Below are 15,474 nucleotides of genomic sequence, written 5' to 3'. Positions count from 1 at the left end.
TATCACACATTCATTTTTGTTCTTAGTTGTAGTACCAGTATCCAGAACTGTGCCTGGCATATAGCAGGCTTCCAATAAATATATTTTGAATGAATGAATATTGCTAGAGGTAAGAATAGAGCAGTACTTAATTTAGCCCGGAATCTTTAGTTTGTGGCTCCTGGTTGGGCACACCAGGAAACATAAAGATCTGTGGATTCAGATAAGGCAACTTCAGGGAATTGTTTGAAGATTCCCACCCACTCCCTGTAGCAGAATTAGCTTAAATTTTCCCTGAGGTAGAAATAAATTGGGAATGTAGACAACAGTGAAATTTCAAACAGATATCACATAAAGGCCCTGTTAGCACAACCCAAACCACCTCTATCTATTTACTTAACTTAGGCAGAATAGTAGTTATTAGCACTGGGCTTAAAATCAGACTAGTTACTAACTGTAACTTATGAAGTTATATAACTTCTCTGAGCCTCAGTATCCTCACCTGTTAAAAAAGCGTCGATGATATCCATGACTCAGGTTATTTGTATATGGCACAGAGTTTGTACTACTGTTCAAATAAACCAACCAACACAAACTAACAAAACACATGCGAAATCCCTTCTGCTAATTTTGCCAATCAAGATTCTTCAGTATAAATTATATTAACATAAGTGTCTGGAAATTCACCCTGGATCCTTGCCTTAGCACTATTTTCATGAAGTATTAAAAACAAATTTCTGTTTCCTTTGTAAATTTAAGAGATAAATGATAAAATATCAAAGATGAAATGAAAATGCGAACATATGCTCCTGGCCTGCCACGACAACCCTCCGTATGTCTGTACCAGCAGCCCTTTTCCCTTTTGCTAGCAAAGCCCAGCCAAGGTGAGTCAAAATAGAAATCACCCAATGGTCAAAGGTCATTTATGATGATCACCTAGCATCTTTTGGGTCTCTTATTCTAACTTCACTCTAGATTTCATGTCATTTATACTTTATCCTTAACTATAGGTTTGTTATTATCTTTTGGCTTCACTCCTGGGTTCTGACTATACTGACTGATTTTGTTTCCCAACTCTTTTAGGACTTTAGCTTGGCTTTGTCTTTGGCTCTTCATGCTACTGACTTTCTCTAATTTGATTCTAGCCCCTAAACCCAAACTCTGACACTAGCCTAATTGGTTGACCTTTTAGCCAACCTCTAGCTCCTAGAAAAGGGGTTGTTTGGATATTATATTGTTGCAGAACATTGAATTCATAACTATTTCCCTTTAGAAAAGGCATGTCCAGCTGATTCAAGTTTCTATTCCCTCTCTGGCACTTTCACTGAGCAATTATAAGAATTTGAAGTATCGTCAGTATATGAGAGCTGCAGTGATTCCTCCACCCTCACGCAGGCCAACTGGGAAACAATTTTCTGAGTGTTCATCTTTAATATCAGATATATACAAAATTATCTTTAAAAAGAGGGAAGGAGAACATCAGGAGACTTGCCTGATTTACGTCAGGGTTGATAATGTAGAGTAGTGAAGGATAAACTTGGCTAGTTAGAGAAAGTGAGAGGCGGGGTTCTTAATATGTGATTGAGGAACTTGGCTTTAAACTAAGGAGGAAAAGTACAAATTTATGTTTCAGTCATAACAAACCAGCCATTCACTGGCTGCCTTCCCTCTCAGGATTTTTAGAGATGGGAGAATTCTAAACCAAATATAGAATCCACTTGAGTTTCATGGATCTAATGTTAGAAAAAACTCACACTTTTAAGTGTCTGATTAAAAAGCTCTGAAAAAGATCACTTTTTGACTCAAGAGGTTAGTGCTTTTAGACTGGACTCTTACGAGTCCTGGTCAACCAATAACTCTTTCACACCTTAAACAAGTATGCAGTGACATGAAGATAAATCAGAACTACATGTATTACATCCCTCTCTTGCCCTCTCCCATAACCTTCAAATCAGAAAGGGAAGAAAATTATAGCCAGGAGGTATTTCCATTTGCAAAACCCCAAACATTAGCAAGAGAGAACCACTGAAGACATTTTGTAAAACACCAAACATCATTTGTTCTCTCAGTCTCTGGGGTTAAAGGGTTACTTAAAGCCACTCCAGACGTGGAACAATAAAGATGTCTCTACAATTTGATTGTGATGAATCCATTTTGCTAGTACCTCTAGGAGAACAGAGGTGGGTACCCAAGAAAGGGATAGGGGCATAGGAATCCCCCAGAAGCAGTCTCTGCCTGAGCAGGCAGATCTGTCTGGGCTATGAAAGGTGAAGAGCAGGCCATCTTTTCACATTCCACTAGGCAAATGACAAGTAACTGGTCAACAAATTCAGTCTACCATTTTGTAGCAGAGAGACAAGCTTTCTAGCATTTCTAAGGCTAAAGGGCTCCAATTAGCAAATCCTATAGTAAATCTTCCTACATTTGACACAAAGTGAGTATAACAAGCAGAAAAAGAAATTGTGACTAGTGTTTTTTCATTTAGGATGCTTTAGTTGACGAACTTAGTTGCTTAATTACCAATCCCTCCCCTTACATGACTTTGGTCATGAATAACAGAGATTTAGCTAATCTGAAATGAGAATACACATTTGTACTGTCCATGATGGATGGTTAAAACAACTCTCTTTGAGTTGAGAATACTTGGCAATATACTGGATGAGACAAGAAGAATTAGAAAAAAAACTTAGAAATATGTACATCCAAATGAAAGTTGCTTCTCAAAATTATCATCCTAGAAGCAATTCATTTATTTTCGTTATTGCTTCAGAAAAAACTCACAAACCAAACTTGAAATGCAGTCCTATCAAATCAGAGTTATTCCTTATTTTTGACCCAAAGCAGCATTATGCAGCTTGATTGTGTTCAAAAATCACCCTGACAGGATGAATATTATTGCACTGGTAATAATCTACTCAATGTACTAAAAGCTCTGAAGACAATCCCCAGAGAAAAACTCCATAACTGTAATGAACAACAGAACCATTATTAGAATGAGTCCAACTCCCCAAAGGTGAATGCTTTCAAGAGGGCAACACTTACTTGACTATGGAGCTCTGATACACTTGCTTACAACTCAGACAGAGGACTTCGGAGTCATATCGCACAGAATTGTTAAGCTAGAAGGGACAATGTGGTTCAATCTACAAAGTTGGAATAAAGCTTTAGATGGGTAGCCACTGCCTGTTTATTTAGAAGAGGCCTTTAGATTGAAATGCCACCATGGTTTCTAACACTATTTAAGGGCCTTCTTGAAAAGATAAAAATTATCTTGATATCATGTGTATCATACACATTGAGAAAAGTAAAAAATGATCTAAGGCATTGGAAGATGTTTGTTGATTTGGCCATTAGCACCTACTGGTGTCCTTGGGGCCTAGAAGCTCAGGTAGGGGCTAAGAGGTCAGCACTATGGTATATAGTTGTTATGAACAGTGGAGCTGGAAACAGAACAGATGTTGGAGGTGGCAGGAAGACTCCCTCCAAAAGGGCTGAAGGGGCACAGAAGAGATATATTTCCTGCTGTAAATTGTTTATTTTTGTTAGTTCCATAAGGTTCACCCACAGGAAGGTCAAAAGTCACACAGATTTAAAAAAAAAAAGAAAATTAACAGCTATAAAGATTAGAGATTTAAGATTTTCTCTATCCCCAAAGGACTTAATCTACTATGTAGATTATGTACATATGGCTCGCTATTAAAAGAAACATCTTTTGAGAGTCCCACAATGATCTATAAGTGGTCATTCATTTCCCAACATCCTACCTGTGAGCTGTACAAACTAGTGACTGAATGTACAACCTGCAAAGTAGACCAGAATCTTGGCTCTGCTACTTACCTGTGTGATTGTGGGCAAGTTATTTAACCTCTCTGTGCCTCAGTTGCCTCACCTGTAAGATGAGAATAGTGGTATTTCCCTAATAAGGGTGAAGTGATATGCCACAAGCAGAGGAGACAGAAGTTATGCCAGTTATTGAGTAAATACTTAATAGATGCTAACTGTCATTAATATCTCATTATTTATTACTTCCATTTTTATGGTCAGAAGTCTGGGCTCAGGGAGGGTAAATCACTCCCCACTTACCATATTGCCAGACAATAGAAGAATTAGAGATAGTTCTCCTTTATTCCTCCAATATTATTTATGTCAGAATTTCAGATTTACTCCAGTGTCTCTCCTATGTAATACTAATACTTGTTAAAAATATTATGATGTCATACATGTCTCTTTCTACAATTATCATAATAATAGCCAACACTATCCTACACTCTGAGCTGAGAATTCATTCTCAAAAAAAAATCCTAGGATATATTATTATCAGTTTTAAAGGTGAGGGAACTGAGACTTAGAGAAGTTCAGTGACTTCCTTGAGGTCACATAGCTAGTGAATGTCAGGAAGAACTTGAACCTAAATTCATCCAAATCAAAATGGCTACACGTAATTTAGAAAGTAGTTCCACAATACTGTTTGCTTTTCAATGATTCCCAAAAGTACCCATGTTAAAAATTGAACTTTGTAAAATATACATACAACTCTATTCAAAATTCATTCTTCACAATCTATAACTAAAAAACACATGCTCTAAGTGAATAAGAGCTGAAAGCTTTACGTAGTACACAACTCTTGAATCCTAATTGAGTCTAATTTTCTTTTGGCACACATCTAGGGCAAAGGTTAGCTCGGCCACAGACTGGTGCTTGTGGCATTCTTTTCTGGGCACTGGCCACAAAAACTGCTCTAGGAATGGGATTTGGAATTAGGCTCTGCGCCATCACACTGACTTGACATATTGTTTTGCCATGTAATGTGCTGTCTTTGTGCTTGGACCCAAATGTAGACCTGTCAAGTTATACGCACAAAGCAACATTCAGGCTTCCTTTCTCTCTCTCTCTCTCCCTCCCTCCCTCCCTCTTTCCCTTACTTCCTTTCTTTCTTTCCTCCTGGAAGAGTTTCCTCTTTCAAGTTCCCTAGGAATCAGAGCTTACTCACCAGGATGTGCTCTGGAGGCACAGAGCTATCTTTTCAAACTATTCATGTTTGGGGCAGAATAAAACTTCTGTTTTATGTTAATCACAGGATATGAGGTAATCACAGATTTTCTTTTCTTTTCTTTTTTTTTTTTCAGTTTGCAGTCCTGACGATTTCACCCTTTAACACTTAACTCAGGTATTACTTTCTTTTCGGGAAGCCTTCTCTGACTTCCTTCCTTCCTCTTGTTGGTAAAGATACCCGACCCTCTGGTGCTCATATATCATTACCCTTTCCACTCAGTATTACAATGATAGTTTTAAAGCCTGTCTCCTTTCCTGACTGTACTATGGCGGATAAGAACCGCGGTTCATTTAAGGTTGATGCTAAGCCCATGTATCAATACATAGTCACAACAGGATTATGCTGGGTTAGGTGTTTAGGACATTTCAGTTGGTTCATGTGGGTTTAAACTGGTCCTTAAATACTCTTACTATCATGTCTGGCCTTATATCAATACTCAGTATAATCACAATATCATGCATGTGGTAGGTGCTCAGGAAGTGCATGTTGACTTAATGATCAATTTATTGACTGGATGAATAAACATTAGGCATAAAAAAAACCTTATTGACAACTGGACCTGTCACTAAAGGCATGAATTATAATGCAACATTCTTAATAAGCAAGAGCCTCTGATCACGATAGCTCCCCATGACAGTGATACCCTACAAGGAAGTACCAGCTCGTAACTCCATGAGGTCTTCTCACGAATCTGTCAGAACCACTACAATCTTTGTGGTCTTGATCCCAACCCAACACAAGCATAATGGTAAACAAAGCATAATGACCATGTCAGATGGTCTGTGGGTACTCTGTGTTTGGAGTAGTAGAGCCCTTACCTGTCTGTGTTGTTGGGAGACTTGGTACCCCAGTCCTGTGATGGGCTGGTTCTGCATTTTCTGAAGCAGGATCTTTTGCTGAAGAGGCAAGGGTGACCTTAGCAAAGGCTGGCTTGTGAGAGGCTGGGTGGGCTGGGATGGTGGCTGCTGCTGCTGCTGCTGTTGTTGTTGCTGCTGTTGCTGCTGTTGTTGCTTGGTTGCTGTTGCTGAAGGTTGTTGTTGCTGCTGTTGCTGTTGCTGCTGTTGCTGCTGTTGCTGCTGCTGAACCGAAATCGAGCTCTGCTGCTGCTGTTGTTGTGTGTAGTGTAGGAGAGAAGGCTTGTTCTGGGAAGGCAAAACAGAAGGCATCTGTTGGTTTGCTTGATCTGAGTTAAAGTGGAACAAAGGCTTGGTGTTGCCAAGACGGGACTCCATGGCCGCGTGCGGGCTGTTAATAAAACTTTGGCTGAGATCCTGAGGCTTTTGCTGCATGAGCACATCCAGGTGCCCTCCTTGGGCTGAGGGGCTAGCCTTGTACATGTAGTTAGCCATGACTTTTGACTGGCTGCTGCTGCCGGCTACCCCAGGCATGGGAGAACTCTGTGGGCTGAATGGCTGCTGACCAAAAGAAGGGCTGGGGATTTTCTCCTGCCCGAATGGACCTGGAGATGGCCCAGTAGAAGAGGGCAAGGCTGACCAGTTGGTCGGCTGGTGCTGCTGCTGGTGCTGCTGCATCCGGGCATGCTGCTGACGATTGGCAGCTATCTGTTTGAGCTGTTGGGCATGGGACACTTCCTGCCAGCTTGGCAGGGCCCGGCTTGCTCCTGAGGCTGTCTGAGGCTGAGCCTGGCTCTGAGGGACCGAAGGATTTGGGGAGGAAGCAGAGAGGGCAGAGTTAGCCATGGAGAAAGCAGGGCCAGCTGATGGAGGTCTCAACTGGGGAGAACCCGAGGGGCCCTGGGTTAGGCCAGGTGAGTATTCACTTTTGATCACTGTCTTCTCCACAGGCAAGGAGGGCCTGGGAGTGCTCCTCTGGCTTTGCTGACCCAAGTCAATGTGAAATGGATCATCCTGCTTTATGGTGGCATTGATCATGTTCTCCAGCTCCAGGTCACTCATAGGAGGCACAGATATGTTGGTCAGTTCATTGAACAGCTCTTGCAGTTCAGGATCCATCAATTGCTCTCCAGAGTCATCTCCATACCTATTAGAAAAAATATTCTCCTGGGTCATTTGGCCATCCATGTGCTTACTGCAAGACAGAGTCTCTCCCGGTTCTTTCTTCACTTCTTTTAAGCCCATGTTAAACATACCGTTGCCAGGAGAATGTGTATGGGGAGGCAGGGTGCTAGTCTTTCTCAGGGGTGCCTGGCTCATGGGCAAGGTTCCTGACATAATCTGACTTTGTCCATTATTTACATGGAGGCCCCCTTGTCCTGCGGAGAGGTTCTCCCCTACACGGATTCTTTTGATATCAAGGAACGAGTTATCGACGAACCCATTGGGCCTCTTGCTATTGGCCGGAGATGGGTTAACTATCTGTTTTCTTTTCAAGGAACCCTGGAGCTGAAAAACAAAGGAGAAATAAGAAAGAAAAATATGAGCTATGAATCCAGATATGCTTCTAATCAAAAGAGGCATAATATTTAAATGTTCTTCTATTTATACACAGGATTGATTCAAAAAGAAAAAGGCACACACGAAACACAGTCTGGAATATAATGACACTCACAGCAGCATAAATAGAACAAAATAAAATGTTCCTGGAGGAGCAGGTCAATTAGTGGCTAGAGATCACCGTGGTTCCCATGATTGGTACACAGGCCAATGGATGAAGATTCTTCATTTATCATCGCGAGTTTATTGATATTATATCTATATATCTATATCAAAATCTATAATTAATTACCAAAGTGGAGCAGGCCAAAATATTCCACATGCACACGCAATACAATCTCATACAGCTACAGACAACTGGAGTGAGCATAATTTTGACCAAGATGGGAAACACTGAAGTGTCTAAAGCTGAGACAAAATTACCAGTTTCTTTTTTCACAGATTCAACTCCTTCATCACTATTATCCTCTAAGTAAATAATTAGAATTATTGTTGTGTCCAAGGAGATATACTATCTGGTGCTCATCTGTTTTCCTCCAATAACTGTAGCTTTGTATTCAGGCCCATGTAACTACATTGTGTGGCTACAGAGAAACCACGATTTTATCATTTATCAAATGAGACATGCTAAGCAAAGACTTTCGTGGGGATTCATTTCTTCTGTGGCTTGTGTCTGAATCTCGTAACCAAATCCAAGATGTAGAGAGGCATACTGCACAATGGTTAAGAATGCAGGCTTTGGGAGCTCACTAAACTAAGCTCAAATTCCAGTTCTGTCCCTGAGTGCTAAGTGACCATGACACTTTATTTATCTGAGCCTCTATTTCCTTATCTAGAAAACAGGGACAACAGCACTTAACTCATAAGAAGAAATGAGATCATGCAGGTAAAGGTTAGCACGGCACTTATTACAGTAAGAACTCAATAAATTATAGTTTATATAAAGTATGGCTTACTTTACTATAGTCTGAAAGGGGAGGGCCTCCCTAAGTAGCAACAGTAACAACAAAATGTTAAAGTACTTCATTCACTAACTCAGTGATTAGATTGTCTGATATGAACTTTAGAAATTATAGAGAAAGATTTAAGGACCATACAGTCACACCAATAAATTAAAAAGAAACATAAAACATTCACCATTGTTCTTGAGATCTTTGTTGATTTGCCTCTAAAGTGAGAGCCTACATCTATCAATGTGTGGCTTTTCCAGTGCAGCTGACCTACTTAAATTATTTAATGTTTGCTTAGGATAACTGTGAAATACCTGAGACAGAAGGGTACTTCCCAGGCACATAGTTCTATCACTTCTCTTCCCGCCCTCCTCCCCCTTTCCACTTACCACCACTCCAGTACCCTTCTAAAGGTTTTTGGTAACCTAATTAAGAAAATAAAATTAATAGAAATGAGCATCTATTATATATGCCACATATTTTAAATATGGTTAGTTTTCCTTAGTCTTTACAACAACCCAATTAGACATGTTTTATTTTACAGATAAGGAAACAAGGGCTCAGAGAGGCTAAGTAACTTGCCCGCTGTCACATACTAGTAAGTGGTAGACTTGGGCTTTAACTCAAGGTCTGCAAAGTTCTAAAGCCTGCGTCATTTCCACGATATATCCAGCGATTGGCTTGTTTAAGGCTAAGGTTCACCCGGCATGAAGGAGCAGGGGACAGTGAACACAGAGACATCATGGATCTCTGGTAAAATGATGAGGAATCTTGGAACGACCAGGATGCAGCACAGAGCCGAATGTGAGCAACATGTTTCTTGTCATGTAGTTCATCAATACTCATTTTAAAATTCTCTTATCTGCAGTTTTACCTAGTCAGAGGTAGTATATAGCTATGGTGGATGTACTATGTTGGTATAACCAGTTTTTGCCTTTTATCATTGGTAATTGGTAATAACCAGAGAAGGCAACCTGACCCAAGCTAGGCCAATTAGTTCCTTCCATGGGATTTCTGGAATTGAAAAAAGGGAAACCAGGCTCACTTCATTGGCTGCACAGTGATTTACAAAATGTGTGAGCTGCTGTTCCATTATTTCAGCCAGAGCCATAGAGAAAGTGACTCTGTAGAAAGAGAGAAGAATGAAGCATAGAGGAGAGACACATGTGTTGGTATCATTTGGAGGCCTGATTCAATCCCAGGTCAGCACTGAGTCTCTCCTTGTCTTCCTTGATACTCTGCATAATCTTTATAATAACTTCTTCTTTTTGCTTAAGCTAATATGAGTTGGGCTTCTGTTATTTCCAACCAAGACTAAGTCCCATGAGACTTCACATTCAGTGATAAGCAATTTGTAGCAAGGGGTACAATGTACTTTGTACCTGGATGTGAAGCTTCTCTCTATCCCCTCAGCCCTGTCTCCACTATATCTGCCTGTTTCAAGACTAATCATCTTGTCTACTCTGATGTAGGCAACAGCACCACAGAACACTGTCAGCCATCACCACATTCAGCAGAAACTCCCAAAGTGCCACTGTCTGTCCCCATGGGGTCAGAAAGAGCACAGACCAAAGAGGTTGGCCATATTATCCCAAGCATGACTACACTGATTTATTTCAGTGTCAGTTAGATTCTGAAAGTTTTTTTCACAACTAATGAAGAACAAACAAAGGAATACATTTTTTTTTGCAGGTTTGGGTGATACCTTTGATTTATTTTCCACTGCTTTGCAAAAACCTGTTCTGCCAGGTTCTCCCATTGCTCTGGCCACTCCCTGGGGAGTGCAGTGCATAGTTGGGGAAGCAGCACTAGCAAGTTCTCTAAGCCACCGGGATTATAGAAGCAGTAACAGAATTAGCAGTGGTTTTAGTAGTAGTGATAATAATAATAACAACAACAAAGTCATTTATTGAGGGCTGTGTGCTAGGTATTGTGGTAAGTTCTTGATGTGAATAATCTCATTTAATTCTAACAACAACTCTAAGAATCCTCACAGCTTTATGAGATTGATACTACAGCCAGGTGTCACTTAACGATGAGAATACATTCTGAGAAGTGCGTTTTTAGGTGATTTCATTGTGAGAACATCACAGAGTGCACTTACACAAACCTGGTTGGTACGGCCTACTACACATCTTGGCTGTCTGGTCTAGCCTATTGCTCCTAGGCTATAAGCCTTTATGACATGTTTCTGTACTGACTACTGTCGGCAATTCTAACACAATTGTAAGTATTTGTGTATCTAACATATCTAAACATAGAAAAGGTACAATAAAAATATAATTAAGATAAAGTGTGTGGAGTGGGAGGGCTGTGAAGGGAAGCACCACTGGGGGGAGGGGGAGTGTATGTCAGGAGGAGGGACAGAAGAAGAAAGAAGGGGAAGAAAGAGAAGGGAGAAAAAGGGAGAGCAGAGATAAAAAGAGACCCAGAGAATAGTAAAAGGGAGAGGGGAAGAAGAGGGTGGAGGGCGAGAGAGAGAGGGAAGAAGGAGAGGAAGGAAAAGAGAGAGGGGGAGAGAAAGGAATTAGACCAGGAGGGAAGAGACCAGGCTCTTGGGCTGCCCTTCTCCCCAGCCCGCTCCTCTCACTCTCTTACCAACTCCGGCCCCAGCAGTGTAAGGCAGTTGGACAGCACAGTAATCTTCTCCATATATTTAAACTACCAAGAGCTAGTAGTAAATTCAACATAGTAGCTGGGTCCGGCCTTCCCTTTCAATATGGCAAACATTTTGTTTATAACCCATTATAATCTTATGAGACCACTGTCATATATGTGGTCCATCATTCACCAAAAAGTTGTTATGTGGCACGTGACTATATTTCTTGCCCTTCCTCCCCGTTTTACAGATGAGAAAACTAAGGTTTGGAGATTGAGTAACATTTCAAAGTCACAGAAATGGTAAGCCATAAAGCCGGGAATCAAACCAAGCACTCCCACTGCAGAGCCTGTGCTGTGCTGTAAATGGTTCCTTAGGCCCTGACAGAGGTAAATGGTACCCATACCCAGGAATCAAGGAGGCCTAGGATCTGGTCCTGATTCTGGCATTAACTTGATTTACTATACTAGGCAAGTTTTTCCACTTCTATGCCATAGCTCCCTCCTTATAAACAGGATCATCTTTGAGAACACTTTCCTGCCTAAACCCAGAGGATAAAGGCCCTGAAGGAGTGAGAATTGTTTTTTAGGGATATTTATTGTAGTGCAAGGTCACCGCCAAGTAGAGCTGAATGAATGACTTAAGATGGGGAACAGACGTCCTCCTTAGAGATGTTGTAGAAGACAACCCATGGATAAAAGAGATGCCATTAGGACTCCGTGGGCATGGTACTCTACCGTGAGAATTTTGGGGACAGTCTGTGTCCTAGGTGGTAGACACTTCTAATCCAAGTCATGTCACCAAGGCCTGCTGAATGCACAGATGCGGTAGTCACCAGCTACTGGCACAATACAATCTAAATGATCCTCAAAATTCAACTTTACTTTGAAGTATTTCCTTCGCTGAACTAAAATTTCACCATCAGATACATGGCTTTGAATTGTGGCATAGAGTTGCTTAGAGTTCTGTGACAAAATGCAGCTATTCTAGCAGGAATAGAGAGGAAGAACACAGTCAGTAGCACCTCAGTGGAAAATAATTTATCAGAAAATGCAGTGCCACCTTACCAGGCCAAGAATAGTCCGAAAGGAATGGGACTCAATCAGGGGAATGGGCTTAAATTGACAAGGATGGGGGCAGGTCTAGGGATTTTGGGAGCTTCCCAATACAGACCTTAGGGTGGCTGAGAAAGATGGAATGTAGGAAGGGAGAAGTATAAGGGCAGTGCATATTCACAGGGCCAGAGGAGCCAGCAGCTTCCAGAATGCAGTCAATAGCACTGAAAGGGTAGAGGGAATAACCAAGGCAGACCTCTCTCACCCGGGGCTGATTTATCCATTAGACATGGATGGCAGAGTGCCCAGGGCCCACAGTAGTCTTAGAGGCCCGCAAAGATATTTTAATTTATTTTAAAACAGGAGAAAAATTTTTAGATTGAAGAAATGTTTTAACATATAATAGTAATATATTTGTCTTTATGCCAACATAGCCATAAAATAGAATTTAAAATTTTGGAAGGAAGACGGGGCCCTCAAGCAAGAGTGCCTATGGCTCATATAGGCTCTCACTTAATAACTACAGTATATTGAATGCTTACTTAAGACAGACACTCTTAAAATAAAGACTTGAGTAGAGCCTCATTTAATTTTCTCACATCTCTCCGCACATGTATTCTAATCCTCATTTTATAAGTGAAGAAACTGTGGCTCCTAACGCAGATTCCTCAACGAATGACATGGAGGCAGGATGCCAACCCAGGTCTGTCTGGTTCCAAAGTCCCCGTTCTTAATCATTAAACCCACGGCTCGCTTTCCTTTTGGCTTTTAATTTACCACATGCCGACACTGTTCTGGATACAGTGGACACAGAGAGTCAAGACAAAAGGAAAACAGAATGAAGATGTACAGGGCAAGGGTGGGGGCATTCGGCGACTCACGGAGATACATGGCAGGGAGAGAATGGTGACACCACTGGTCAGAGGTTGATGGTGAAAGCTCAGGACATCACCCTCAAGGCTCTAATATAAGAAAGGGAAAAGATAAAGAGTCACGTGGTCACTCAATAAGATTTACTGAGCACCCAGAGAGAGGTCTGAACCGTACCCTATCGAATCATTCCTGGCATGAGGGAAAATATGCAGACGATTAAGCTAGTAGCGGGAGGTAAAGTTGCAAATGAGCGGAACATTTCAATGTTTACAGTTTTTCCATTACTTAGATGGACAGAGAAGTATTTTTTGTTTGGTATCTACCATAAATCTACTCTCCCAAATTATTATGTTTAATTTGTGAGATTACGCATATAATATCACCCTTTCACCAGCCATCCAAAGAAAGGGCTTCTTTGGGGAATGATTTCAACACAGCGACTCCAGTCTGGTTTGCATATTACACAGGAATCACTGTACTTTCCTTTGCTGCGATCCAGCAGACTTTCTTTTCACTCTCGTCCTTGTTCTGATTCTTCTATTTGAACACTGTGATGCTATTTGAGGCCTGCGGTCTCTGCTCAGGGAAGGTGTAGGCCTACTCAGGGCCGGGCCCAGACACGGTGGCCTGCCTGTCCCACAGGCTAGGGATGGAGGTGCCCAGACCTATCGACAAGGAATATCTAGCACACAGTGGAATCGGGGCTGGGGTCCCTCAATAAACTCTCCTTTTAAAGCAGCTATGCTTTATTCTTCTGAAGGACTTGAAACATAAACTTCCTGGAGGGATTTAAAAATGCCATTATTGCACAATCCTTTGGTTCCTATTTCATCCCTGCCCCCTATTCCTTTCCACAAAATAAATGCATTCTTTGTCTCTTGCGCTGCCCTAGAAACAGGGTATATGCCACACAAAGGTAACAATTTAGTTCACAGGTCACATTTTTTTCTGTCTTTCTCAATGAGGCATAAACACAAGAACAGAAGCGACCACTGCCTAGATACTCAAGGGACTATCTTGGTCCTATCATCTGTAAGTTTTCCTTAGGCCACTTTACTTATGGCTATTTAGAGGTAGATTGGGGATAGAGAATATTAGAAAGAGACCAAACCTCCAAATAATTTATGTCTCTTGATTTGATTCTTGAAGTAAAAATGGGATCCTGGAACAGTAAATTCCAGCTAATCACAGTACCTGAGGTGAAAACAGCTCCTCTCTGGCTCGCCTGCCCCCGAACTGGGTGGGGCTTTAAGGCTTTTGGTGAAGATGTCAAAGAGCCTCCACTTCTTATTTGGCTCTTGTAGAGTTCTGAGCTTCCCTGCATTGCAAAGTACTGTTTCATGTCTACGTAGTAATTCTGTTTGTACAACTAAATTTTAAGCTCTTTGAGGGTAGGTGCTGTGTCTTATACTTGACTGAGTTCCTTCAGTACCTACCACAGTGCTGGGCACATTATAGGTATTCAGACAGTAGTTTGTTGGTTGAGCTCAGTACTTGGGAAGCTGGATCCTTCTAACAATTGAGCAGTAAAACAATGGCAAGAAGGTTGTGGCTGTGGGGAATGCTTTCATATTTAATTTACAAGTAATTTAATGGCTGTACTAGAGTTTGGCTTGAGTGATCATTTTCTTCTGAATCCTGATGTCACAGGAATGTGAAGCCCTGAGAATTGGAACCACAGGAAAGGCTGGTCATAACCCATGTGAACCACAAGTGAAGGAGAATGTGAAGCTTTGCGTTGGACGCAAGGTGGTGTGAGCCTCCGGATAGGATTCCGAAGGTGGGATGTAATGCTAAACCCCATCTTGCCTCCATGCCCTACTTGAGTGAAAGCACAGAACCTAAGGGGAGTCGGGCCACATCTCCTGCACTATTTTTAGTGCCTTCTACTTTCATTCCTTCAAGAATAAGTGTGAGCTTTTTGTTTTGTTTTGTTTCATTTTTGGTGGAAGTCGCATTAGATCCAGCTGGAAAATTTGTTCCCTAACCATGTTCCGTAAAGTTTGGACTCTGAGACATATGACTACTTTAGTCAACAAAATAGCTATTCTTTATGATAAAGAGTAAAGTTTAATAGAGATAAATTCTTATAGAGAAGCAAGAGCACTGTAAATTCAGGATCTTTGTAGAGAAAACATGTCAACACACTTTCCTTCTAAAAACACTAAATGCCAAGATCTCCCATATTCGAGATTTCGTTAAAGCCTCCCACCCCCTTATCTTCAATGGCCAGCTTGGAGAAGAGCAGCTAGAAGAGTTGGAATTTACCTCAAAAACACACTCATCATTACAGAGCAGAGAAAGAGTATTTCATTATTGCGTTTTCTCAGCTTGGCCATTTCCATCACTTCCCCTTGGAGAAAGTTCCAAGTTTATCAGCAACTGACAAAGTAGTCATTGAAGGAAAAGGGAAGGGAACCAGGGCAACCCTGCCTCACAGAGGTGGACATCCTATGTTATTGAAGTAAATGGGAGGCTGTGGGATCTCGAAAAAGCATGGAATTCAACTGCTAATAAACCAGAGATCTAAATGTTGTTTTCCTCCTGTTTA

The 15,474-nt window shown here is 41.3% G+C and overlaps 1 protein-coding gene across 1 annotated transcript in view; it reads right to left on the bottom strand.

The window, feature by feature from the left end:
• The window catches only part of MAML2 (mastermind like transcriptional coactivator 2), a 324,105-nt gene that overhangs the window by 92,883 nt on the left and 215,748 nt on the right, over nucleotides 1-15,474 (bottom strand). Inside the window, exon 2 of the mRNA XM_039881991.1 lies at nucleotides 5,851-7,395. Within this exon, the coding sequence (XP_039737925.1) occupies nucleotides 5,851-7,395 (1,545 nt within the window). The remainder of the gene's footprint in view (nucleotides 1-5,850; nucleotides 7,396-15,474) is intronic.

The sequence above is a fragment of the Pteropus medius genome, unplaced genomic scaffold (genome assembly GCF_902729225.1).
Source record: "Pteropus medius unplaced genomic scaffold, Ma_sr-lr_union100, whole genome shotgun sequence".
In the NCBI taxonomy this organism is placed as follows: Eukaryota; Metazoa; Chordata; class Mammalia; order Chiroptera; family Pteropodidae; genus Pteropus; species Pteropus medius.
This window is presented reverse-complemented; position numbering and strand designations above follow the sequence as displayed.